We start from the raw sequence: 27,623 nt of genomic DNA on the forward strand, positions 1-27,623 counted from the left end.
CTCACAGTGTTATGCAGACATGACCACTTTTTAATTTAAAACATTCATCCCACTCACCCAAAGATAGCCTGTGTTCCCCCCTCCACTCAGCCCCTGGCAATCACTGATCTACTTTCTGTCTTTATGGACTTGCTTGTTTTAGACATTCTGTATACATGGAATCATACAGTGTGATTTTGTCACTGGTTTCTTTGACTTAGCATCAAGTTTTCAAGGTTCATCCATGTTGTAGCATTTATCAGTACTTCATAATTTTTATTTTTTATTAGAGAAGTTGTAGATTCACAGACAAATCATGCAGAGTTCCCATACACCCTCCTCCAGTTATTCCTATTATTAACACTTGCATTAGTGTGATAGCTTTGTTACAGTTGCTGAAACAAGATTAAAATTATACTATTAACTATAATCCACAGCTTACATTAGGGTTCACTGTTTATTGTTGTACAGTTTCATGGTATTTTTTAACAATTTTTATTTTAGTAACATGTATGCAACCTAAAATTTCACCTTTTAACCTCATTCAGATACATAATTCAGTGGTGTAAATTATGTTCACAGTGTTGTGTAGTACCACACTTTTCCATCACTCCAAACAGAAACTCTGTACCAATTACACATTAACTCTCCTTTCCTTACCTCCACCCTGGGCCCCTTGGAAGCCTGTGTTCTAGTTTCTGACTCTGTGAATTTGCTTATTCTAAATATTTCCTAGCAGTGAGATCATACACTGTTTGTCCTTTTGCGTCTGGCTTATTTCATTCAAAATGATGTCTTCAAGGTTGATCTGTGTTCTTGCATGTATCAGAACCTCATTCCTTTTTATGGCTGCATAATATTCCATTGTATGTCTATACCACATTTGTTTATCATTTGTTGATCAGACTTCTGGGTTGATTCCATCTTTTGACAATTGTGAATAATGCTGCTGTGAGCATCAGTATGCAAATATCTATATAAATATATATTCACTTCTTTTGGGTATATACTTAGAAGTGGGATGTCTGGTTTATATGGTATTCCTATACTTAGCTTTTTGAGGAACTGCCAGTTTTCCACAGTTTTCTTAGTTTAAGAGTACCTGCTTAGTGTCTGTGATATGAGATTTAGAGTAGCCTCCCTCTCTTAGGATCATGGGACTCAGTCTCTTGTTCTGCTCTCTTTCATTTTTTTTTATTAACTTCACTCAGAGAATGGCCTGTTTTATCACTTTCTTATGCTGGTAGTGATAATGTGAAGTCTTGTATATATTCTCTGTTGCCTTATACCTTTATAAGAAAAAGGGGGGTTAGTAAAGGAAGTTTGCTTTTTGTTTTAAATTTATCTATTCAGTATTTTATTATGTGATATTCATATTTATTTATTAGAAGATTTAATCTTAATGTTGGCATGACAGTGTATGGGTTTTCTTGACTTGTGTTTTTAACATCAGGGATTAAATGACTTTTTTCCTCCTCACATATTAGGAGACTTCCTGTGATCAAAGTGAAGGTTCTTGTTTTTCTGAAGAAGAATGGAAAAGTGATAGGAAAAGTGAAAGTGACAGTGAAAGTTCAAGGTATGTTTTTAATTGCTTTGATCTGTTAAGCATTTTAGTCATTCCCTTCGATGGAACCATACTTGAATGGCATTCAAGAGGCAAGAGTTTGCAACTGTTGAACAAATTAACCATACTTCTGTTTTGAACTTTTTAAAAAATTTTAACTCTTTCTCTGGAATATCCCAGGTCTGATCCTCCTCATTGATGGTTTTTAATGCGTCAGTTTTCTCCTATGCCTGGTCCATCACTTCCCATTTCTCTATATGGTTTGTGATATTGAAACCTGGACATTCTGCTATTTTAGTGTATTGTTGGAATTTAGGCTTTGAGGTTCCTGTTGCTTAAGCTGGTATCAACCTAGTGTTATGACAGAGCTTTTCTTGAATGTCAGGAGGTAACCCAAAAATGGAGAAAAAGAAAATACTTTTCCTAGTCTTGGCAGGTTGACTTATGCCAGTACTCTCTTTCAGGGTTTATTCATACAGTAAGTTTGGAAGATAGCTGCAGGCCAAAGCATAACAGCCTCCCTGGTTTTTTCTGCTCATGCCTTTTGTCTTTTGCATGCCCATGGAATTCCCCCGCTTACATATATACAAATGTTCCCTCTTCTCTAGGAAATAGTTTCTTCATGGTCCTGGGCACTGCACTCTATGCCCTACACCCAGCATTCCCTTGCTCCAAGTACTGCTCTCCCACAGTGTTCTGTATGAGGTCTGGGTTAGCTGCCTTCTACATACAGGACAAATTCTGGGACAGCGAGGCCCTCAGACAACCACCAGACAGATTGGGCCAGACATGTGTGCTACCTATACATTCATGAGGGTTACTCTGCTCCCTCCGAAACTGGGACCAGGGGTCCACATTGGAGGCATGGGCTGGTGCTACACTGCATGAGTAAAGGGTGGGGAAGGGATCAGCCAGGGCCCCAGGAGGTCCTACCACCATTTTAAAATGCAATTTTATTGAGATACAGTCACACATTGTACAATCATTTGGTCTACTGCTTTTAAGTGGTCTTTTTCTTGATTCCGTTCCCCCTGTTACTGCAATCCTTTTTTTCTGGAGCTTTTGGAAAGCCGTTTCCACCTATTCTTGCTGTTTATTCAAAGCTTCTGTAGGGGATTGGAGCCCTGAAGCATCTCCCTGCCATCTTGATCAGTGCGGGTCCTGAGGAAAGCCAGTAGTACATTTTTTATATATTTAAAAGGAGGTGCAAATTGGCATGACATCTTTTTCTATAGAAAATACTCTAGGGATTTTAGCTGAATAGTTTAGTCTTCAGATATGTTTAAAAAGGGTAGTATCCAAAGTATGTTTTGTAATACCATCAGTATATTTACTACTAGTCATTGTGTTGTATTTTGGTAGACATCACCTTCATCTCCGCAGATACTGAAACCAGAAACCTGAATATCATTCTCACTTCTCCCTCTTTCTATATAACCTATCCATCACTAAGTCTAGAAAGTGGTCCTTTCTAAATATCTTTCATACCAACTTATTTCTATATATCCATTGCTGGTCTCCTGGTCCAAGCCTCTACCCTATACTCCCCACTTTCTTCCTTGTCTTCTTTTCCTCCACTGGAGTGATTTTTAGAACATACTTCTATTCATTGTCTTTTAAAGTTTTCTTGAATTTTATGTTATGAAACAGATGTTAAAACTTTAACAGCTGTTTTATAATAAATACTTTTTGGAAGTGTGTGTGCTCCTGCATGTGCACTTTAGAGACTGAGTGGTGTGCGATGGAAGATGGCCAAGCATGGCCTGTAGAGAGAGTCCTTTGCCAGCTAGTAGTGTGCTAGGGGATAATTCTCTATCCTGTATAATTGCTTGACTCAGCTTTTGCTCCAGGGTGTGGTTGGGACTAGTCCCTTTCTTTGATCTTTTATCCATCTTATCAGGGAGAGTCCCTCTCTTTTGGAAAGAAGTTCTGCTCCCTTACAGCTTTCTATTTGGTGTGGCTATGCCTCCCTTGGGCTTCTCAGTGTATTCATTGATCATTTATGTTTCTGGTTTCTAGTCTAAATGGCAGTCTCTTCCAAATTAGGGACTACTCTTAGGGTTCTGCATGATGATCTTTACTGTTTCACATTTCTTCATTTTCCGAAAGAGGAATTGTTAGTTGATTCTAGTATTGTCTTCCAGTAGGTCTCATCTATATTATAATTGAAAAAAGAATTCCTCAGGCTTGCAGCCTTTCCTAATTTCCAATGTGAGGGAACGGTTTTCTTTCTTTTTGTTTTTTAATGATTGTTTTAGTTTCCTAGGCTGCTTAAGCAAGTACCGTGAAATGGGTATTTATTTGCTCATGGTTTTAAGGCTGGGAAAATGTCCAAATCAAGGCATCATCAAGGTGATGCTCTCTCTTTGAAGACTGTGGCATTCTGGGGCTGGCTGCTGGTGATCCTTTGTTCTTCCGTCACATGACAAGGCATATGGTGGCCTCTCCTGGTCTCTTTCTTCTTTTCTGGGTTCCATTTCAGCTTTTTGCATTCTGTGGCTTTCTCACTTTCTCTGAATTAATTCTGATTATAAAGGACTCCAGTAATAGGATTAAGACCCGTCCTGATTGAACTGGGCCACACTTAACTGAAGTAGCCTCATCGAAAGGTCCTACTCACAGTGGGTGTACAGCCACAGGCAAGGATTAAATTTAAGAACATGTGTTTCTGGGTAACATACAGCTCCAAACCACCACAATGGTCTTTGATCATTTCAGTGTCCCTTGATTGTGTGGGCAGGATGTTTTTAAGTTTAATGTTCTTGGGATCTTTCTTGCCTTCCCTTTTTCTCCCTCCTTTCCTTAAGGTTGTATAATTACTCTAAATAGTTAGATTCTGGTTCCATATAATTTTTTTTTTTTCCCTAGTGACTCTTCATCTAGATATTCTGATTGGACAGCTGATGCTGGCATCAATTTGCAGCCTCCTTTACGAACATCTTCTCGTCGGCGATTTACCCGATTTTGCAGTAGTTCAGAGGATGAAATGTCTACTGAGAATTTATCTCCTCCAAAAAGGAGACGAAAGAGAAAGAAAGAAAATAAGCCTAGGAAAGAGGTAAGGAGAATTGATCTTTAAAAATACATTTAGCTTTACTTTTATGGAGGTATTACTTTCTTTGTTTAAAAAAAAACCTTTGGGTAATTAGAGCTTTTATTTCTTTATTAACAGTGTTATGTTGGTAGGAATCAAATGTAAAAAGTAAACTTATTTTGGGAAAAGCTATTTTATTATTAACACTCTTCCATCTCTCCCATGCTGAGCAGTGGGCTTGGCATTCATACCTTTTAATATCTAAAACGTAAAGAAGATGCTCTGTTTTACTCAGAGTCCCCCCATAACTCTTGCTTTCTCCTGTTAATTTCAACACCAAAAATAGACTTCAAGGAATTTTAAAGTGCTTTCTACTTGTTTTGTCTATTAGTGCCGTCTTTACTGTATTCATTTTGTGTGTCCTATCTTCATACTTTTCTCCCAATGGTGATATTATACACATCCTTTTATTACATGTGTAACATATGTGCTTGTCTCATGTACAGGCAGTTGTCCTTATTTAAAGATGCTGAGTCTTTGTATTAGTTACCTATTGCTGTTTAACAAATTACCACAAAACTTAGCTGCTTAAAGAAACAAAAATTTATTTTCTCAAGTTTTGGCGGGCCAGAAATTTGGTTTGGGAATTGCTTATCTGGGCAAATTTTAGCTCAGGGTCTCTCTCATCATGATATTGTCTGGGTTTGTAGTCATCTGAAGGCTTGTCTGGGCCTGGGTGATCTGTTTCCAAGCTTACTCATGTGGCTATTGGTTGGTGGCCTTTGTTCCTCCTCACACAAGCAGAGTCTCCATAGGGCTCCTTGAGTGTTCTCATGACGTGGTAGCAGACGTTTCCCCAGAGAAAGTAACTCAAGAGAGTGAGCAAGGAATAAGCCCTTCTTATTATGACATAGTCTTGGAAATCAGATGTTGTCACTTCTACTTTATTCCTTGTTAGAAGCACATCACTAAATCCAGCCCACACTGAAGAGAAGGAGAATTGAACTACACCACTCAGAGGAGAGGAATATCATAAAATTTATGGACATGTTTTAAAATCACCACAATTTTAATTCCGATCATGGGGAGATTCTATGTGATGATTAGTCTGTGGTCAAATTCTGAGTAGAGTCTTGGCAGAACAGGCTGTCACTGAAGAGGAATTTAGATTGGAAATTAGCCCCATTTCATAGGATGTAAAGTGGGTGAAGAATCTCTTATAAATTGAGATGATGCTAGGAAAATGTTAGGTAGAGATATAGTGCTTTTTCAGGTGATATATTTCTGTGTATGTTAAGTAACCGAAATCTATACTATTTATAAACTAATCATAAAGGTGGATATGCCGAGAAAGCCATTTTGGATGTTGACATTTCGTTTTTCAATAAAACAGTGCATGTTACCCCTTTCTATTCTACTAAATTTGCTCTTTTCCTCTTGGCAGAGTTTGCGGAGGATGACTCCAACAGAGCTTGCAAATATGGAACATTTATATGAATTTCATCCTCCAGTTTGGATAACTGACACCACACTTCGAAAGTCACCTTTTGTTCCTCAGATGGGTGATGAGGTAAGAGTAATGTAATTTAAAAACATGAATATGGAATATAAAACAAAATTTGCACTGCTGTTTTGCTTTTTATTTTTAAATGTATGCTTCCCTTTTATAGGTAATATATTTTAGACAGGGTCATGAAGCGTATATTGAGGCAGTCAGAAGAAATAACATTTATGAACTGAACCCTAACAAGGAGCCATGGAGAAAAATGGATCTCAGGGTAAGATGGTGGTATTAAGTCATTAAACATTTAGCCCATTTATAGGTGAATTTTTTACAGATCCATTAAAAAACTTGTTGGGTGCATATTTCATGACTACCTTTCCATCAGTTTCTTACTGAAAAATAGTTCTGCTCTTAATGCTAAGTCCTAAGGTCCATCGGGAATGATCCATTTTTACCAATGGGCAGACTTCACACGTTGTAATTGACATGTAAAATCTGAAGCACACCAACTCGGAGACGGGAGGCCACTTAGCTGTATGTATCAGTAATCTTAAAAATGTTTGTACCCAAGCCAGATTTTTCAAAAGAAGAAATTCAAGTTTTGAAAGGAAAAAATACAAATTGGAGAAATGGTTTAACCTCATGTTTAATAAAATAAGGAAATAACCATATCTTTATATACTTATCCAATTTTGTTAATTGAAAAAATTTAATTAAAAATTTTTTTTTAAATAAGACAGTACCTAGCAAATGGTAAAGGTTTAGTTTGTTAACAGTTATTCATTGGTAAGGTGTATGAAGTGGTCCAGACTTTCCAGGGGGTATCTTGACAATAGAAATTGAATCTTAAAAATTTGTGGACCTTTTAAATTAATGATTTTACTTGTGATACTTTAGGAAACATTCAGAAATGTACGAAAATTTATGAGGAAGGCTATTATTATGTCTCACTGTTAATAAATACAGAAGAATGGGGAAAAATCCAAATATTCCACAGTAAGGAATGAATCGAATCATGGTTCATTCACATAATGAACTTGTATGTAGAGCCTGCCACATTACTGATGCTTTAAAATGTTTGTTGAATAAATGATGGGTGAATTTTCACAATATATTGCCAAGAAGGAAAGAGGGATAAGAATTGCTTTTTATGGTTATAACAGCAAGTTTTTAAAGATGTTACATAGTGTTTAAACCAGAATAAATATATCAAAATGTCAGTGGTAATTATTTGGAGAGTTTTACAAGAATTTATCCAAGAATCTTATACTGATTATATGAGAATATTATGCTTTCAATATGGTTTCGATTACTATGTTAGAAAATGAAAACAAATTCTAATTAGTTTAACAGAGAGGCCTGTTCTTAACAGTCATTCAATTTAATGGCTCTACTTCTATGAATTTTCTTCATATACATTCAAAGATTTACTTACAAGGTTTGTTTCACTTACCACTGTATACCTACCTAAGTTCTTAGAACTTTGATGCATTGTACTCATCACTTTTTTGTGGTATAGATAAATAATTTGTTGGATCCTTAGTATCAAGGAAACAGATATTAGGGGGAAGGTTAATTCTGGCATATCCATTTGATGGCTATTCCATCAAGGTAGGAACTTTCTCCTGTTCAGTGTCCTATCCCTTCTGCCTAGAACAGGTCATCGTACATAATCTATCCTCAACAAATTTTTGTTTTTTTATGTATTAGGTAGGAATTTAATGTCAAGTTTTCGAAGAATATTTATGAAAAAGGAAAAAGCTTACGGATTTTGATGTCATAACACAAAAATGTGTGTAATTTTCCAATTTTATAAAAAAAAGCAAAGTAAATTAAGCCAGTCAGAAATATATCAGAATGTTAATTAGCAGTTTTCTTTAGATATTGAGCTGATCTGTGATTTGTGTTTTCCTTCTTATACTTCTGTGATGTGAATTCATTCCTTATATTAGAAACAGCATTAAATGTCTATCTTCAAAAAGGTATAGTGATCAACTTCAGCAAAAATGATTATTAATGGTGAATTAAACTTGACTGGTGCTTTGGAAGCCTAAATTGTGAGTTGGCTTAATTTTGTAATATGTGGAGAATTAGTCTTGAAGAATTGCTGTATTTTGTATGTTTATAGGATCAGGAATTGGTTAAAATAGTTGGAATACGGTATGAGATTGGTCCCCCTACACTCTGTTGCCTCAAACTGGCATTTATAGATCCAGCATCTGGAAAACTCATGGATAAATCTTTCTCTATTAGGTATGTTTGTTTTTTTAATGGAGTTATCTAAATTTAGATTTTTCATCTTGGTGATTAATATGCTCTTTCCACTTAGCTGCATGGTAGATAGGAGAGCACTATGGACAGAATAAGATGTGGATTGTGAATTGAGTTCTGATAAACAGGAATTCACTAGAAGTAAAAGTTGGGGTGCTACTGCAGCAATTAGGTTTTAGCATGTGGCTTTTTCATTTTTTCATGTTACTTTAAATGTGTGGAGAATTTTGAACTGTGGGAGAAATTGTTTCTGTCTTTGTTTTTGAGAAAATGTTAGAGTAATTAATTTGCTAGGCCTGTGCTATCCAGCATGGTTACTACTAGCCACATGTAGTTGTTGAGCTCTGGAAATATGCCTAATTCAGATTAAGATTTGGTGTGGTGTACACCCTGGGTATTGAAGACTTAGTGTGTACAAAAAGTATAAAGTAGCTTGTTAATTATTTTATGTCAGTTATTTATTGTAGAGATAATGTTTTGGGTGTATTGGGTGAAGTAAAGTACATTACTAAAATTAATTTCACTGGTGTCTTTTAACTTCTTTCATTATGGCTACTAGAAAATAAAAAAATGTCGTGTGGTTCCCATTGATAATATTTCTCTTGTTCAGTGTTGCCCTAGACTATAACTGCCATGTAGGGAATTTAAAAATATTTTGTTTTTGTTTAGATATCATGATATGCCAGATGTTATTGACTTTCTTGTATTGCGTCAGTTTTATGATGAAGCAAGACAGAGGAATTGGCAATCATGTAAGTTTTCCTTATTTACTTACATAACCTTAAAAATTAGTCTCATTTTTTTGGTCTCACTATTTTGGTTATGGTGCTGTTAATTATGATATATACTAATTGTGGAAGGAAATATTATAAGACTGATAGATAACTTTGGCTTAGTACTTGGTACTTACTCCTTCTATAATAGACTTTGTATAGCCAAGCAGTGTTTCTTTTGGTATGTGATTTTGGGAAGGAATTTTTTTGCTAGGCTAGACCTTCCTTTTATTTCCTTTCAGCCTCTCCATACTGCCTTACATATAATTATCTTTGAAGTGACAGTAATATAATTTGTAAAATTTTTGTAGGATCTAAAATGATCACAGGGTTAAACAGTCATTGCAGATTTCCAAATGAAAGTGATCGGGTATACCAGAATATTTTACTTTTGTTATCTTATCAGGCTAGATTTAAATGGGGGTAACTTGAGGAAACCTTGTTCCTTTAAAAAAATAAAAACACGTACACATATGTTTTATAGCCATCTGCTGTACGGATCCACAGACCTCCATGGAGGTACTAAATTACTTGAATGTGATTTTAATGATGATTATTTAAGGAGAGCTTACTTGCTTTGCCTTGGGTAGGTCATGCATCTCTTCACAATGTAATTGATGACTGTAATTTGGCAAGATAATATCAGTTAGCAACTGTAGTACCTGTTACACAGATGTACATAAATTACTGTTCAGTATATAGTGCTTTCTGTGGAGTACATGTGTTGAGTGTGACTTTTGTCAGCAAGGATAGCCATTTCATCAGTTTTTAGTGTCATATTAGGAAGATCAAGTTTGACCCATGATATTGTGTGCTATACATCGTAAATGAAGTTAAGACCTCATTAGTAAATCTTCTTCGTTTCTGCTTCCTTTTTCTACGAGTATTACTGGTAGGTAAATTTTAGATAAATTCCCTAACCCATTTAAAATGAAAGATCGTCAGATAGTGTGGCTGGTCCAAATTATCGGTGGTCAAGTTTGTGGAAGTAATCAGAATTATTGTGGGATTAGAAATAAAGAAAATTCTTCTGAAGAAAAACATCTAGCCTAAAAAGAAAAAAATGGGTTAGCTGTAATATGTGGTAGTTAACTTGGCTATGGATGTCCCATTTACTGTTTTTTTTTTTTTAATTGGAGAAGTTGTAGGTTTATAGAAAATACTGAGTTCCCGTATATCACACCCCTCACACACACAGTTTTCCTTATTATTAACACTTTGCATTAGTGTGTTACAAAGATGAAACAATATTGTTATGATTATATTACTAACTGTAGTCCATAGTTTACATAAGAGTTCACCTTTTGTATTGTATCATCCTATGGTTTTAAAAAATTTTTGTTGTCCTTTTTTCCTTTAACAGTTTTATTCTACTAACATATATGCAACCTAAAGTTTCCCCTTTCAGTGACATTCAGTTATGTAATTCAGTTGTGTTAATTACATTCACAGTGTTGTAAAACCATCCATTATCAAAAATTTTCCATCATCACAAACAGAAACTCTGTACTAATTAAACATTAATTCCCCTCTCCTATCCCCACCCCAGTCTCTGGTAACCTGTAGCTTCTAATGATCAATTTGATTATTGTAATTATTTCATATTAGTGAAATATGAAATATGTATCTGGCTTATTTCACTCAGTAGAATGTCTTCAAGGTTCTCCCGTGTTGAAGAACTTCATTTCTTTTCAAGGCTGAATAAATATGTGTATTATTTGTATGTGTGTATCTCAAGTTTTCTTTATCCTTTCATCTGTTGATGGACACTTGGGTTGCTTCCACCTTTTGAAAATGGTGAATAATGCTGCTATGAACATCATTGTGAAAATACGTGTTTGAATCTCTTCTCTGCTTTCAGTTCATTTGGGTATAAACATAAAGGTGGAATTGCTGGTTCATATGATAATTCTATACTTAACTTCCTGAGGAACTGTCAAATTGTTTTCCACAGCGGCTACACCATTTTACATTCATACCAACAATGCAGAAGTGTTCCTATTTCACTACATCCTCTACCTGCACTTGTTATTTTCTGTTTTTTAAGCAGTAGCCATTCTAGTGTGGCTTATATTTGCATTTCCGTAATTCCTTATGATGTTTATAATTGATGTTCTTATTGTCCATTGGTATAAATTCTATGGAGAAATGTGTATTCAGCTATTTTCCTATTTTTTAATTGGGTTGCTTGTCTTTTTTTTGTTGTTGAGTTGTAGGATTTCTTTATGTTTAAAGAAATTTTAAACCCTTATGAGATATGTGATTTCCAAATATTTTCTCCCATTCTGTAGGTTGTCTTTTTACTTTCAAGATGAAGTCCTTCAATGCACAAAGTTTTAAATTTTGATGAAGTCTCGTTTATCTGTTTTTCTTTTGTTGCTTGTAATATTGGTGTAGAGTCTAAGAAACCGTTGACTAATACAGTGTCCTGAAGATGCTTTCCTATCTTTTCTTCTAGGAGTTACATAGTTCTGATTATTATACTTAGATTATTGATTGATTGTTGGGTTAATTTTTATATATGGTATGAGGGAAGGGGTCCACTTTAATTTTTTTTCCATATGCATACCCATTTCCCATCACCATTTGTTGAAGAGACTCCCCAATTAGTGGATTTGGTACCATTGTCAAAAATCAATTTGCCATAGATGTAAGGGTGTGTTTCTGTATTCTGACTTCAATTCCATTTGTCAATATGTCTGTCTTTGTGCCAGTACCATGTTGTTTTGATTATCGTGACTTTGTAGTAAGTTTTAAGATTGAAAAGTGTGAGTCCTCCAACTTTGTTCTCCTTTTTCAAGATGGCTTTGGCTATCAGGGTGCCTTACTCTTCCATATACATTTTTTTTTCTATGTAAATTAAATTAATTAAAAATAAATGGAATACATTCATAGTTAAAGAACAAAAGCTGTCAGAACCAATTAAAAATGGAACACAGTTATTTCATGATTACAAGATATGACTAATATATAAGGATACAATATATGTAAGTAATACACTGTAACATGTAACGTAACATTAATGTGTAATGTATTAGTAACAGACAAAAGAAACTTTAAATAAAACAGTGTAAGTAAACATAAAGAGGGTCACTTTTTTTCACTTCACGTAAGCATTAGCATTTTAAAAAATTAGGTTTATTGAGATATATTCACATACCATACAGTCCATCTAAAGGGTACAATCAGTGTCTTCTAGTATATTCACAACTGTGCATTCATCACCATAATCAATTCTAGAACATTTTCACTACTCCAAAAAAAAAACCCATACCCCTCAGCAGTCACCTCTCAATTCCTCTATCCTTCTCTAGCCCTACACAACCACTAATCTATTTTTGTCAGAGCATATACTTATTTCCCATCTTTATAAACTCATTTATATTACATTTTATATAAATTGAGTTAAACAATATGTAGTACTTTAATCCATTTGCATTTAAAGTAACTACTGATAATACAAGACTTTTTCCTGCCGTTATGCTTTTTGGTCTTCATTGCTCTTATACCATTTTTATCCCTTAGTTTTTCCATTAATATGTAATTTCATACTTACTTGATCTTTAGTAGTATCCCACTAAGTCTTTCTCATTACCTTCTCTCTCTCGCTCTCTTGCTCTCTCTCACTTGCTCTCTGTGTGTGTATATATATATATATATTTCTTTTTTTAAATTCATTTTATTGAGACATATTCACATACCATGCAGTCATACAAAATAAATCGAACATTCGATTGGTCACAGTACCATTGCACAGTTGTGCATTTATCCTCAGAATCAATCCAACACCTTCATTACCACACACACAAAAACAACAAGAATAATAGTTAAAGTGAAAAAGGGCAATTAAAGTAAAAAAGAACACTGGGTGCCTTTTTTTGTTTGTTCGTTTTTTTCTTCCTTCCCCCATGTTTCTACTCATCCATCCATAAACTAGACAAAGGGGAGTGTGGTCCATATGGCTTTCCCAATCTCATTGTCATCCCTCATAGGCTACATTTTTATACAATAGTCTTCAAGATTTCAAGAGTTCTGTGTTGTAGTTTCACAGTTTCAGGTATCTACTGCCAGCTACCTCAATTGATTAGAACCTAAAAAGTGTTGTCTATATTGTGTGTAAGAGTGCCCACCAGAGTGACCTCTCGACTCCTTTTGGAATCTCTATGCCACTGAAGTTTATTTCATTTCCTTTCACTTCCCCCTTTTGGTCAAGTAGATGTTCTCCATCCCATGATGCTGGGTCTACATTCCTCCCCAGGAGTCATATTCCAGGTTGCCAGGGAGATTCACTCCCCTGGGTGTCAGATCCCACGTTGGGGGAGAGGGCAGTGATTTCACCTTTCAAGTTGGCTTAGCCAGAGAGAGAGGGCCACATCTGAGCAACAAAGAAGCATTCAGGAGGAGGCTCTTAGGCACAATTATAGGCAGGCCTAGCCTCTCCTTTGCAGCAACAGTCTTCCCAAGGGCAAGTCCTGTGGTAGAGGGCTCAGCCCATCAAACCACCAGTCCCATGTGTCTGTGAGCACATTAGCAACCATCGAGGTGGGGCAGCCCAATACCCCTGCATTCTCCACCAGCTCCTCAAGGGGGCTCTGCATATTATTTTTCCTTGTTTTATTTTTTTTTTCAATGAACTTTTTTTTTTTAATCAACTGTATAAAAAACAAACAAAAAAAATTGTAAAAAAAACATGCAGTAAAAGAACATTTCAAACAGACCATAACAAGGGAGTAAAAAAAAGACAACTAATCAATCTAAGATAACTACTTTACTTCCAACATGTTCCTGCTCTACCCCAAGAAACTAACCTAATACAGCAACATTTCTGTGAACTTGTTCCTACTATACCCATCGGAAATTAACAGACCATAGTCATTCCTGGGCATTCCCAGAACGTTAAATTTACCCATATTAGCTTATCTGTTCTTATTGGATTATTGTTCCCCCTTCCTTAACTGCTATCACTATTTCCCCTACATTCTACATTGTAAACCATTGGTTTTACATTTTTCAATGTTCACATTAGTGGTAGCATATAATATTTCTCTTTTTGTGCCTGGCTTATTTCGTTCAGCATTATGTCTTCAAGGTTCATCCATGTTGTCATCTGTTTCATGACATCATTCCTTCTTACTGCCACGTAGTGTTCCATTTTGTGTATATACCACATTTTATTTATCCACTCATCTGTTGAAGGACATTTGGGTTGTTTCCATCTCTTGGCAATTGTGAATAATGCTGCTATGAACTGTTTGTGTCACTGCTTTCAGATCTTCCAGCTATATACTGAGAAGTGCAATCGCTAGATCGAAGGGTAACTCTATATCTAGTTTTCTAAGGAAGTGCCAGACTGACTTCCAGAGTGGCTGGACCATTATACAGTCCCATCAACAATGAATAAGAGTTCCAATTTCTCTACATCCTCTCCAGCATTTGTAGTTTCCTGTTTGTTTAATGGCAGCCATTCTAATTGGTGTGAGATGGTATCTCATTGTGGTCTTAATTTGCATCTCTCTAATAGCTAGTGAAGCTGAACATATTTTCATGCGTTTCTTGGCCATTTGTATTTCCTCTTCAGAGAACTGTCTTTTCATATCTTTTGCCCATTTTTTAATTGGGCTGTCTGTACTATCGTCATTGAGTTGTAGGATTTCTTTATATATGCAAGATATCAGTCTTTTGTCAGATACATGGTTTCCAAAAATTTTTTCCCATTGAGTTGGTTGCCTCTTTACCTTTCTGACAAATTCTTTGAGGTACAGAAACTTCTAAGCTTGAGGAGTTCCCATTTATCTATTTTTTCTTTTGTTGCTTGTGCTTTGGGTGTAAAGTCTAGGAAGTGGCCGCCTAATATAAGGACTTGAAGATGTTTCCCTACATTATCTTCTAGGAGTTTTATGGCACTGTCTTTTATATTGAGATCTTTCATCCGTTTTGAGTTAATTTTTGTGTAGGGGGTGAGGTAGGGGTCCTCTTTCATTCTTTTGGATATGGATATCCAACCCAGCCCCATTTGTTGAAAAGACTGTTATGTCCCAGTTCAGTGGCTTTGGGGGCCTTATCAAAGATCAGTCGGCCATAGATCTGGGGGTCTATTGCTGAATTCTCAGTTCAGTTCCATTGATCAATATGTCTACCTTTGTGCCAGTACCATGCTGTTTTGACAACTGTGGCTTTATAAAAAGCTTCAAAGTCAGGGAGTGTAAGTCTTCCCACTTCGTTTTCCTTTTTTAGAGTGTCTTTAGGAATTTGAGGCATCTTCCCTTTCCAAAAAAATTTGATTACCAGCTTTTCCAGGTCTGCAAAATAGGTTGTTGGAATTTTGATTGGGTTTGCATTGAATCTGTAGATGAGTTTGGGTAGAATTGACATCTTAATGACATTTAGCCTTCCTATCCATGAACATGGATTATTTTTCCATCTTTTAAGGTCCCCTTCTATTTCTTTTAGTAGAGTTATGTAGTTTTCTTCGTATAGGTCTTTCACATCTTTGGTAAGTTTATTCCTAGGTACTTGGTTTTTTTAGTTGCTATTGAAAATGGTATCTTTTTCTTGAGTGTCTCTTCAGTTTGTTCATTTCTAGCATATAGAAACATTACTGACTTATGTGCATTAATCTTTTATCCCGCTACTTTGCTGAATTTGTTTATTAGCTCTAGTAGCTGTGTCATCGATTTCTCAGGGTTTTCCAGATATAAGATCATATCATCTGCAAACAATGACAGTTTTGCTTCTTTCTTTCCAATTTGGATGCCTTTTATTTCTTTGTCTTGCCGGATTGCCCTGGCTAGCACTTCCAGCCCAATGTTGAATAACAGTGGTGATAGTGGGCATCCTTGTCTTGTTCCTATCTTAGAGGGAAGGCTTTCAGTCTCTCTCCATTGAGTACTATGCTGGCTGTGGGTTTTTCATATATACTCTTTGTCATATTGAGGAAGTTTCCTTCAATTCCTACCTTTTGAAGTGTTTTTATCAAAAAGGGATGTTGGATTTTGTCAAATGCTTTTTCAGCATCTGTTGAGATGATCATTTGATTATTCTCTTTTGATTTGTTAATGTGTTGTAATACATTGATTTTCTTATGTTGAACCATCCTTGCATGCCTGGAATGAACCCCACTTGGTCATGGTGTATGATTTTTTTAACGTGTCTTTGGATTCGATTTGCAAGTATTTTGTTTTGAATTTTTGCGTCTGTATTCATTAGGGAGATAGGCCTGTAGTTTTCCTTTTTTGTAGCATCTTTGCCTCGTTTTGGTTTTATGTTAGCGTCGTAAAATGAGTTACGTAGTCTTCCATTTTCTTCGATGTTTTGAAAGAGTTTTTTGCGGTCAATTCTTTTTGGAAAGTTTGGTAAAAATCCCCTGTGAAGCCGTCTGGCCCTGGGCATGCATTTGTGGGAAGCTTTTTGATGACTGATTGGATCTGTTTGCTTCTGATTGGTTGGTTGAGGTCTTCTATTTCTTCTCTGGTCAGTCTAGGTTGTTCATATGTTTCCAAGAAATTGTCCATTTCCTCTACATTATCCAGTTTGTTGGCATACAGTTGTTTATAGTATCCTCTTATAATATTTTTAATTTATTTGGGATCTGCAATAATGTCACCTTTCTCATTCATTATTTTGTTTATATGGGTCTTCTCTCTTTTTGATTTTGTCAGTCTAGCTAGGGGCTTGTCAATCTTGTTGATCTTCTCAAAGAACCAACTTTTGGCGTTATTTATCCTCTCTATTGTTTTTTTGTTCTCTGTGTCATTTATTTCTGCTTTAATCCTTGTTATTTCTTTTTTTCTCCTTGGTTTAGGGTGGGTTTGCTGTTCATTTTCTAGCTTCTTCAGTTGATCCATTAGTTCTTGGATTTTGGCTCTTTCTTCCTTTTCAATATATGCGTTTAGTGCTATCAATCCCCCCCCTCCCAATACTGCTTTTGCTGCATCGCATAGGTTTTGGTATGTTGTGTTCTCATTTTCATTCGTCTCTATATATTTAGCAATTTCTCTTGCTGTTTCTTCTTTAACCCACTGATTGTTTAGAAGCGTGTTGTTTAACCTCCAGGTATTTGTGAATTTTCTAAGTCTCTGATGGTTATTGACTTCTAATTGTATTCCATTGTGGTCAGAGAATGTGCTTTGAATAATTTCAGTTTTTTAAAATTTATTGAGGCTTGTTTTATGTTCCAGCATATGATCTATTCTGAAGAAAGTTCCATGAGCACTAGAGAGAATGTGTATCCTGGTGATTTGGGATGTAATGTTTTATATATGTCTGTTAAATCCAATTCATTTATCAGATTGTTTAGGTTTTCAGTTTCCTTATTGGTCTTCTGTCTGGTTGATCTGTCTATAGGAGAGAGTGATGTGTTGAAGTTTCCCACAATTATTGTGGAAACATCAATTGCTTCCTTTAGTTTTGCCGGTGTTTCTCTCATGTATTTTGTGGCACCTTGATTGGATGCATAAACATTTATGATTGTTATTTCTTCTTGTTGAATTGCCCTATTTATTAGTATGTAGTGGCCTTCTTTGTCTCTCATAACATCCTTGCATTTAAAGTCTATTTTATCTGAGATTAATATTGCTACTCCTGCTTTCTTTTGGCTGTAGTGTGCATGGAATATTTTTTTCCATCCTTTCACTTTCAATTTCTTTGTGTCCCTGTGTCTAAGATGAGTCTTGTGTATGCAACATATTGATGGTTCATATTTTTTGATCCATTCTGCAAATCGGTATCTTTTAATTGGGGAGTTTAATCCATTTACATTCAGTGTTATAACTGTGAAGGTATTTCTTGAATCAGCCATCTTATCCTTTGGTTTATGTTTGTCATATATGTTTTTTCCCTCTCTCTATTAATATCCTTTAACGTACCGATACTGAATCTCTTTAGTACTGAACCTTTTTCCATGTCTTTCTCTCCTTTCTTTGTTTCTTTGTCAGTAGGGTTCCCTTTAGTATCTCCAGTAGGGCAGGTCTCCTGTTAACAAATTCTCTCAGCATTTGTCTGCCTGTGAAAAATTTAAGCTCTCCCTCAAATTTGAAGGAGAGCTTTGCTGGATAAAGAATTCTTGGTTCACAATTTTTCTTGCTTCGAATTTTAAATATGTCATGCCACTGCTTTCTTGCCTCCATGGTGGCTGCTGCGTAGTCACTACTTAGTCTTATGCTGTTTCCTTTGTATGTGGTGAATTGCTTTTCTCTTGCTGCTTTCAGAACTTGCTCCTTCTCTTCCGTATTTGGCAGTGTGATCAGAATATGTCTTGGGGTGGGTTTATTTGTATTTATTGTATTTGGAGTTCGCTGGGCATTTATGATTTGTGTATTTATAGTGTTTAGAAAATTTGGGAAGTTTTCCCCCAAAATTACTTTGAATGCTTTTCCTAGACCTTTACCATTCTCTTCCCCTTCTGGGACACCAGTGAGTCTTATATTTGGACATTTTATATTATCTATCATATCCCTGAGGTCCATTTCGATTTTTTTATTTTTTCCTCCATTGTTTGTTTTGTTCTTTCATTTTCCATTCTGTCATCTTCCAGGTCACTGATTCGTTGTTCAACTTCCTCTCGTCTTGTACTATGAATATCCAGAATCTTTTTAATTTGGTCAACAGTTTCTTTAATTTCCATAAGATCATCTATTTTTTTATTTACTCTTGCAGTTTATTCTTTATGCTCTTCTAGGGTCTTCTTGATGTCCTTTATATCCTGTGCCATGGTCTCGTCGTTCATCTTTAGTTCTTTGATTAGTTGCTCCAAGTACTGTGTGTCCTCTGATCTTTTGATTTGGGTGCTTGGGCTTGGGTTATCCATATCGTCTGGTTTTTTCATATGCTTTAAAATTTTCTGTTGTTTTTTGCCTCTTGGCATTTGCTTAGCTTGATAGAGTTCTTTTAGGATTAGTAGACCAGTTTAAAGCCTTATCTCTAATTTGTCAGATCTACAGCTTCCTGAAGTACACTTTCTCTAACTAACCAGCAAGTGGCGTCCATGAGTCTCCTATTCCCCCCCAGCCAGTTCTCCCCCGCTTTGTCTTTGTGGTGAGTGGGGGTGTGAGTCTTGTGGGCTCCAATTGGTGTACCAACCTTGCGTGTATAGTTGGTGTTGCCCGCCCTGTATATGGGGCATATGTCTGGGCGCTTAGGGAGGGGGGCGGCTCTAAGAGTCAAATCTCCCTGATGTTCCTGGAGATTTAAAGCTGCTGCTATAGTCTGACCCTTCATTTCGACTTGCGAGTGGGTCCCTCTTCCAGGCTGTGCACCCCCAGGTCCTCTGTTGAGGGATTGCTTGCTGTGTCACAGGTGATCACCGTCCCCCCAGGGCAGTTCTGGGCTGCAGAGCTGTGTAGGGAGGCTCCCAGTCTGCTGAAAGGATGGCTAAATGAAGCATGTTAATTCACACTGCTCCGCCTTCCCAACTCTGGGACAACCAGCTGAGGGTGCAGGGAAGGCTAATGTCCACCGCCTGATTTTGTGGTGTGTGCATGTGTTATTGGAAGCACTTCCCATCACACTGGATTGTCTGGGGCATCTCTGGGCTCTGGGGCCGGTGACAGGCAGGAGTGGTCCCTGAATACCAGGGTGATGGCTGTGAGAGGATGCCCCCCTTTTCTTGGGAAGTTGTGGTGTTTAGTGAATTTTCTCAGCCACTGGACTTACTGCCTTGTGTCTCAGAGCTCTCTTAGTTCTGTTCTTGTCTTTACTTGCCCAAATTGCAAGTCTTTGATGCTTTCTGTATTGAGCTTCTTAGAGTAATTGTTTTAGAAATAGAAAGACTAAAAAGAAAAAAAAAAGGAAAGACCCTCTTTGCAGATCTAATGGGTTATTGAAATGCTAGGGGACAAGGCAGTTAGGGCCATTAAGGAAGAGTCCAGGGGGCAGAAAAACCGGTTTTCCTTCTGGATTTGCGTATGACCCTGACTCTGCCTGAGCTCCGCCCTTCCCCTTTCTTTGTTCACCAGAACTCCAGAAAGCCTTTATTTTTAGTTTTGGGTTTTTCTTGCTGTTTTTGCTATCCCTATCTCCTCTCTGCCAGGCTGGCTGCTCCCGGATTCTCTGGTGTCTGGTCTCAGTCTATCTGTGGTTGGAGTTTGGATCAGTAGAATGAGTTTCTGATAAGAGCTGCAACTGCATTTCTCCCTCCTCGTTCCCAGTGCTGACGGCCCCTCCTCCCACGGGACTGAGCCTGGCAGGGAGGGGCGTGGGTCCCCTGGCCGTGAAAACTTTGAGATTGCGCTAAACTCAGCAGTTCCACGTGTTCATGAGTGTTGTATGAAGTATGCCCAAAGTCAAATTGCTCTGCGGTGTCCAGTCCACGCAGTTCCTGGCTTTCTACTTACTGCCCTGAAGGAGTAACTAAAACATACACCTCACCACTCCGCCATCTTGCCCTGCCTCCCTGTATGTATATTTTAACTTTAAACTTTTTATTTTGAAGTTCAAAACTTCCATGATAGAACAGTAATCATAAAAAAATCCCAAACGAAGAATTCCAACATATCTCTCTCCCTGAAGATACCATTGTCTACCAATTTTGACATTTTTCCATATTTGCCATATAATTCTAGGTATGTATGTATCCATATATTTATCTCTCCTGTCTGACTGTGTCTTTGTATCCTATCTATTTATCAAGTCATTTCCTGAATACTTTTGTGCCGGTTGCTACATCATGCTCCTTGAACACTTAATACTGTCATGTACCTTTCCTAAGAACAAGGATATTTACTCATGTATCTACCTTGAGTAGTTATTGTTTTAAAAATTTAACATTTATATAAAGCTTACAGTCTATATTCCAGTATTTTTTTTTGTCTATTCTAATGTCCTTTTGAATCTCCCCTCCTTCTTTGTTAAATCCTACCCAGGATCATGTATTTCCTTTAATTGTCTGTTTGGTTCTTTTTAAACACAAACGCACACACAAAACATAAACATCCCAATATCAACCATTCCCGAGCATATCATTTGGTGGGATTAATGACATTCATTGTGTTGCTCTATACTCACTCCCTTTAGTTACTAAAACTTTCCATCTCCCAAACAGACACCCTACACTGATTTTGCTTTAACTCTCCATTCCCCCTGCCCCTTGTCTCTGGTAACCTGTATTCTAATTTCCATCTCTTTGAGCTTACATGTTCTCTTATATATTCCTTGTAATTACCACGGGGCTTAAATTTAACATCCTAAATTTGTAATACTCTCGTTTGTTTTATACCATCTTAACTTCAGTAGCATCTCCCCACCTTTATGTAGTTTTTGTCTCAATTTACATGTTTATTCTTTATGAATCCAGAACCACTGATTTATCATTACATTGTATTTTGACTTTTACATCCTGTAGTATCCAAAAGTGGACATATAAATAAAAAAGACAACAGTATGGTATTTATACTTTCCCATGTGAATATTTTTATTTCTTCACATGGCTTCAGTCAGTTTTCTAGTGTCGTTTACTTTCAATCTGCAGAACCCTCTTGGAAGTATGTTCTGCTGATGGGGTTCCTTAGCCTTTGTTTGTCTGGGAATGTCTTAATCTCTCCCTCATATTTGAAAGACAGTTTGGTGGATAAAGAATTCTTCTTTGGCAGTTTTTTGTTTTCTGCATGTAAAGATAGCATCCTACTGCCTTCTTGCCTTCATGGTTTCTGATGAGAAATTGGCCCTTAGTCCTCTTGAGGCTCCCATGTCTGCGACAGGTTGCTTTTGCATAGTAGCTTTGAAACTTCTATTTGGCCTTTTACAGTTTGATTATAGTATGCTCTGGTCTTAGTCTGTTTGGGTTTAACCTATTTGCAGTGCATTTTCATGTCTTCTGTTAAATTTGGGGAGTTTTCATCCATTATTTCTTTGCGTATTCTCTTTGCTCTTTTCAAGTTAACTGAATCAGTCTTCTGCCACCTTCAATCTGTTGAACCCTTCTAGGGAGTTTTTAATTCCTTTTACTGTGGTATTCAGCTTTGTTTGGTTTCTTTTCCAAATTTCCATCTCTATTGATACTATTTTTGTGTTCATCTATTTTCCTGGTTTCCTTTAGTTCTTTGTCCACGTTTTCCTTTAGCTCTTTGAGCCCTATTTAGGAGCATTTCTTAAAATCTTTGATATGTACCGAATTTGGTCTTCATGATTGTTGGTTTCTAATGATTTAGTCTTCTCCTTTGTGTGGGCCAGTGCTTTCTGTTGTTTTGTATGTTTTGTAATCTTTTGTTGAAACCTTGATATTTTGATGTTTTAACGTATTCAGGAATTTAGACTCTGAGGTATCTGATCCTAAAACTTGTATCCTGCTGGTGATATGGTAGAGCTTTCCCTGAATACTACGAGGTAACCGACGAAGGGGGGCAGGGGGGCACATCAAAGAAACCATAAAACACCTTTCTCAGTCTTTCAGATTTACCTGTTGTTGTGATCCCTTTCAGTGCTTATCCATACAAAGAACATAGAAAATAGCTTGAGGCCGAAGTGTAGGGGTGACCCATAGTCTCTTTCTACCTGTGTCTTGCCTTGGGCATTCATATGTGGACCTGGGAATTCCTCCCAAGTGTCCCTTTTTACTTTGGAAAGTTTCCTCACAGTCCCAGGCCTGCGTGGTATGTCCTATTGACAATAGTCCCTTGCTCTAAGCAGGCATTTGGCTGCTCTTCCACAACGTCCTGTAGGGGAGATAAGTGAGTTGCTGTCCACCAATAGGGAAAGTTTGGAATGCTGAGCCCCTCAGATCACCTCCAGACAAACTGGGCAAGAATATGTGCTTCTAGTATTTACTCGAGAGGAGCTCTGTTCTCTCTGGAACCTTGGCCAGGGATCTACCCTGAAAGTGCTGGCCAGCTCTGGTCTGAGCTGATGTGGAGTGGGGGAAGGGTCAGCCAGGGTTCCATGGGATTCTTTTGCTTTTAAGTAGCTTTTTTCTTGTCTTTTTTTAATTGAGTTTTATTAAGATGTATTCACATACCATCCAGTCATCCATAGTGTCCAGTTGTTCACAGTACCATCATATAGTTGTACATTCCTAAGCGCAATTTTTGAACATTTTCATTACTCCAAAAAAAAAGTTTAAATAAGAATAAAAATTAAAAAGAACAACCAAAACATCCCATCTCCCTCATCCTTCCCTATTATTCATTTAATTTTTCTCCCCATTTTTCTTTTTATCTCTCCATACACTGGATAAAGGGAGTGTGAGCCCCAGGTTTTCGCAATCACACAGTCACACCATGTAAGCTATATAGTTGTACAGTCATTTTCAAGAATCAAGGCTCCTGGGTTGTAGTTCAACAGTTTCAGATATTTCCTTCTAGCTATTCCGATACACTAAAAACTAAAAAGGGATACCTATATAATGCATAAGAATACCCTCCAGAATGACCTCTCAACTCTATTTGAAATCTCTGAGTCACTGAAACTTTGTTTCATTTCTCTTCCCCCTTTTGGTCCAGACATCTTTCTCAGTCCTGTGATACTGGGTCCAGGCTCATTCCTGGGAGTCACATCTCAAATTGGCAGGGAGATTTATACCCCTGGGAGTCATGTCCCACATCGGGGTGGGGAAGGCAGTGAGTTTACCTGCTGAGTTGGTTTAGAGAGAGAGGCCACATCTGAGCAACAAAAGAGGTTCTCTGGTGGTGACTCTTAGGCTCAGTTATAAGTAGGCTTAGCCTCTCCTTTGCAGTAACAAGCTTCATAAGGGCAAGCCCCAAGATCGAGAGGTTGGCTTTCTAATTTAGTAGTCCCCAGTGTTTGTGAGAATATTATTATTTTCCCAAGTGGGGTTGTTTAATATTTCCACATTTTCCCCCAGTTCCTCAAGGAGGCTTTGCAAATACATTTTTATTCTCTGCCCAAATTACTTTTGGATGTATAGGGGCTTCACACTAACCTGTAGAAACCAACCAGATCTCACTCCCTATTCAAAGTCCCATGTAATTATGGTGTTTGAATAAACTGACTGTGCAAGTTAAATTATATTGTGTGCTACACAGAATATGATTTTGTGCCAAATAAACATCTTTTCCTTTGGTCTCACATAGAAGTTGAAGTTCTTGATTTAGTGCTTGCCTTGTCACTACAAACCCTTTTCTGTTTTCTGGAGACTTGAAAAATATGTTTTTGCCAGTTCTTGCTGGTTGTCTAAAAATTGTGTATATTTTTCAGATATTTTCTTTTGTAGTTTCCATGGTGCTTAAATTTAGCATCCTAAATCTATGGCAATCATTTTTTTTAAAATTCAGTTTTATTGAGATATATTCACATATACAGTCATCCATGGTGTACAATCAGCTGTTCACAGGACCATCTTATAGTTGTGCAGTCATCACCCCAATCTATTTTTGAACATTTTCCTTATGCCAGAAAGAATCAGAATCAGAATAAAAAATAAAAATAAAAAAAGACACTCAAATCACCCCCCCATCCTCCCCATTTTCATTTAGGTTTTGTCCCCATTTTTCTACTCATCCATCCATACACTGGATGAAGGGAGCGTGATCCACAGGGTTTTCACAATCACACTGTCACCCCTTGTAAGCTACATTGTCATATAGTCATCTTCAAGAGTCAAGGCTACTGGGTTAGAGTTTGTAGTTTCGGGTATTTACTTCTGGCTATTCCAATATATTAAAACCTAAAAAGTGTTATCTATATAGTGTGTAAGAATGTCCACCAGAGTGACCTGTCAGCTGCATTTGAAATCTCAGCCACTGAAGCTTTATTTCATTTCATTTTGCATCCCCCTTTTGGTCAAGAAGATGTTCTCAATCCCATGATGCCCGGTCTATATTCATTCCTGGGAGTCATATCCTGCGTTGTCAGGGAGATTTACACCCCTGGGAGTCAGGTCCTACGTTGGGGGCGGAGAGCAGCGAGATCACCTGCCAAGGTAGTTTAGTTAGAGAGAGAGGGCCACATCTGAGCAACAAAGAGGCACTCAGGGAGAGACTCTTAGGCACAATTATAAGCAGGTTTAGCTTCTCCTAGCAGCAACAAGTTTCATAGGGGCCAGCCCCAAGACAGAGTGCTCAGCACATCAAGCCATTAGTCCCCAGTGTTTGTGAGAACATCAGCAACAATCCGGGTGAGGAAGCTCAACACCTCTGCATTCTCCCCCAGCTCTTTAGGGAGGTATGGCAATTGTTTTTGATTCAAGATCAGCTTACCTTAAATGGTATACATGTACACTGTTCGTATAACGCCCGACACTCCCACCTGTTTATTTTACTTGTTACAGATTATTTCTTTACTATTTCAGAGCCATAGATTTATCATTGCTTTTTTTTAAAAGCAGTTTTACTGAGATAAATTCACGTATCGTACAATCCATCTAAAGTGTATAATCAGTGTCTTCTAGTATATTCACAGAGTCATGCATTCATCACCACAATCAGTTCTAGTTTTCACCCATGAGAGGATTCACTTTGTTATATATTCCCATGTTTCATCCTATGGTTTTCCTTCTGCGGACATACATGACTGTAAATTTTCCCCTTCAACCACAGTGGCACCCATATATCATGACAGTTAATTATACTCACTGTAATGCGCGCCCATCACCTCTATCACCATAGTCTTTTGACATGCACTTAAGTCTAAGAAATGAGTCAAAGTAGCCTTCTTAACGGACAGCTGACATGCCCAGGTCCAGAGAGCCGGTTTCCTCCCCTCCTGGTATCTCTTATCTTTACTTTTTATGTATTTTTATTTTATAGCCTATAAACAGTGAAAATTTGAGTTAAATATGAAAAGATACAATGCAATAGTCTTGGCATTTATAATTACCCGTACGGTTATTTTTACCGGAGATCTTTGTTTCTTTATTCTGCTTTGATTCACTTGTGTCTAGTGTCCTTCGTTTCAATCAGAACTCCCTTTTGCATTACTTGTAGGGTAGGTTAGTGTTGACCAACTCCCTCACCTTTGTTAAAATCTGGGAATGTCTTAGTCTCACCCCATTTTTGAAAGACAGTCTTGCCAGACATAAAATTCTTGGTTGACTGTTTGTTTTGTTTTGTTTTGTTTTGTTTTCAGCATTGTAAATATTTCATCCCACTGCCTTTTTTCCTTCCTAATTTGTGATGAGAAATTGACATTTAATCTTATTGGGACTCCCTTGTATATAACACATACGTTTTCTTCCCACAGCTTCAGAACTTTCTGTTTGTTCTTGGCATTTGACAGTTTGACCATGTGTTTGAGTGTGGTTCTCTTCGCATTTATCTTGTTTGGAGTTCTTTGTATATTCATATCTTTCATCGTATTTGTGAAGTGTTTTATCAGTATTTGTTTGCGTATTCCTTCTGCCCCTTTCTTTCTTCTCCTTCATGGACTCCCGTAATACGTAATACGTGTACTTATGCACTTGATGGTGTCCCACAGGTCTCGTAGGCTCTGTTTGCTCTCTTCATTCTTTTTTTCTTTCTTCTCCTCAGCCTTAGTCATTTCAGTTATCTTGTTTTCGAGTTTACTGATTCTTTCTTCTTCCAACTCCAATCTGTTGTTGAAAGCCTGTAGAGAGTTTTCATTTCATTCAGTTTGTGTTGTCTTCAACTCCAGTATTTGTTTGGTTCCTTTTTAAAATTTCTTTCTCTTTATCAAGATTCTTATATTTGTTCATTCATTGTTTTCTTAATATCCTTTAGTTCTTTCTTCCTGTTTTCTTCTATCTTCTTTAGCCTATTAAGGATCATTTTTAAGGTCTTTATTTTTTATGTCCAAAGTCTGATCTTCTTTGTTGACATTTTCTGGATTTTTGTCTTGTTCTTTTGGATGTACCACCATTCATCTCCTGCTTCTTCATTTGTTTTGTAATCTTTTGCTGCACACTGTACATTTTGATATTTTAACATGCTAACTCTCAGATTTTTCCCTGAGATCTCTGTTACTTAAGTTTGTATCCAGCCATTGGTATGACAGAGATTTCCTTGAGTGTCAGGAGCTAGCAAAAACAAACAAACCAACACATAAACACTTTTTACAGTCACTGCATATTGGCTTTTTGTTGGCTGGGGCTGTCTTTCATAGTTGAGCTTCCTATCATGAAGATCAGCCCAAGGCAAAAGTGAAGTGCAAGGTCCTCTCAGTGTTTTCTGAGCCTGAGTCTTCCTGAGCTTGTGCTTGCTTGTGTCCTTAGGAATTCCCTATTATCAGGAATTTGAATGCCCCCTCTACTCTTCTTCTGAAGTAGACTCTCTGCCTCCTGGGTGCTTGATTGTATTTCTTACAGCAGGTAATCCTTTGCCACAAGGCCACATTGACTTGTTCTTTTACTACTTTAGCTGTATACAGGCTGCTTCTGCCTGCAGGGCAAGTTCTGGGAGCCCTATTCTGAGACAAGTTTCCTGGTTTGGTTTTCATCATGCCCCCCTGATAGGTTGGCACTGACATACAGGTATCTCTGGGTACAGGAACTCACAATGGTAGTGCAGTCTGACCTCACACTGTGCTGGGGTGGGTAGGAGGATAGGGCAGGGACCAGCAAGGTTCTACTGTTGTTAAATTTGCATTTTCTTG

The 27,623-nt window shown here is 37.2% G+C and overlaps 1 protein-coding gene across 3 annotated transcripts in view; it reads left to right on the forward strand.

The window, feature by feature from the left end:
- LOC119530640 (bromodomain and WD repeat-containing protein 1-like) overlaps positions 1-27,623 on the forward strand; it is a 146,824-nt gene that overhangs the window by 51,536 nt on the left and 67,665 nt on the right. For all 3 annotated transcript variants that reach the window (XM_037831537.1, XM_037831534.1, XM_037831540.1), the window contains exons 14-19: positions 1,467-1,558; positions 4,415-4,604; positions 6,025-6,150; positions 6,251-6,358; positions 8,213-8,337; positions 9,025-9,107. In XM_037831537.1, coding sequence (XP_037687465.1) covers positions 1,467-1,558; positions 4,415-4,604; positions 6,025-6,150; positions 6,251-6,358; positions 8,213-8,337; positions 9,025-9,107 — 724 coding nt within the window. The remainder of the gene's footprint in view (positions 1-1,466; positions 1,559-4,414; positions 4,605-6,024; positions 6,151-6,250; positions 6,359-8,212; positions 8,338-9,024; positions 9,108-27,623) is intronic.

The sequence above is a fragment of the Choloepus didactylus genome, chromosome 1 (genome assembly GCF_015220235.1).
Source record: "Choloepus didactylus isolate mChoDid1 chromosome 1, mChoDid1.pri, whole genome shotgun sequence".
Classification (NCBI taxonomy): domain Eukaryota; kingdom Metazoa; phylum Chordata; class Mammalia; order Pilosa; family Megalonychidae; genus Choloepus; species Choloepus didactylus.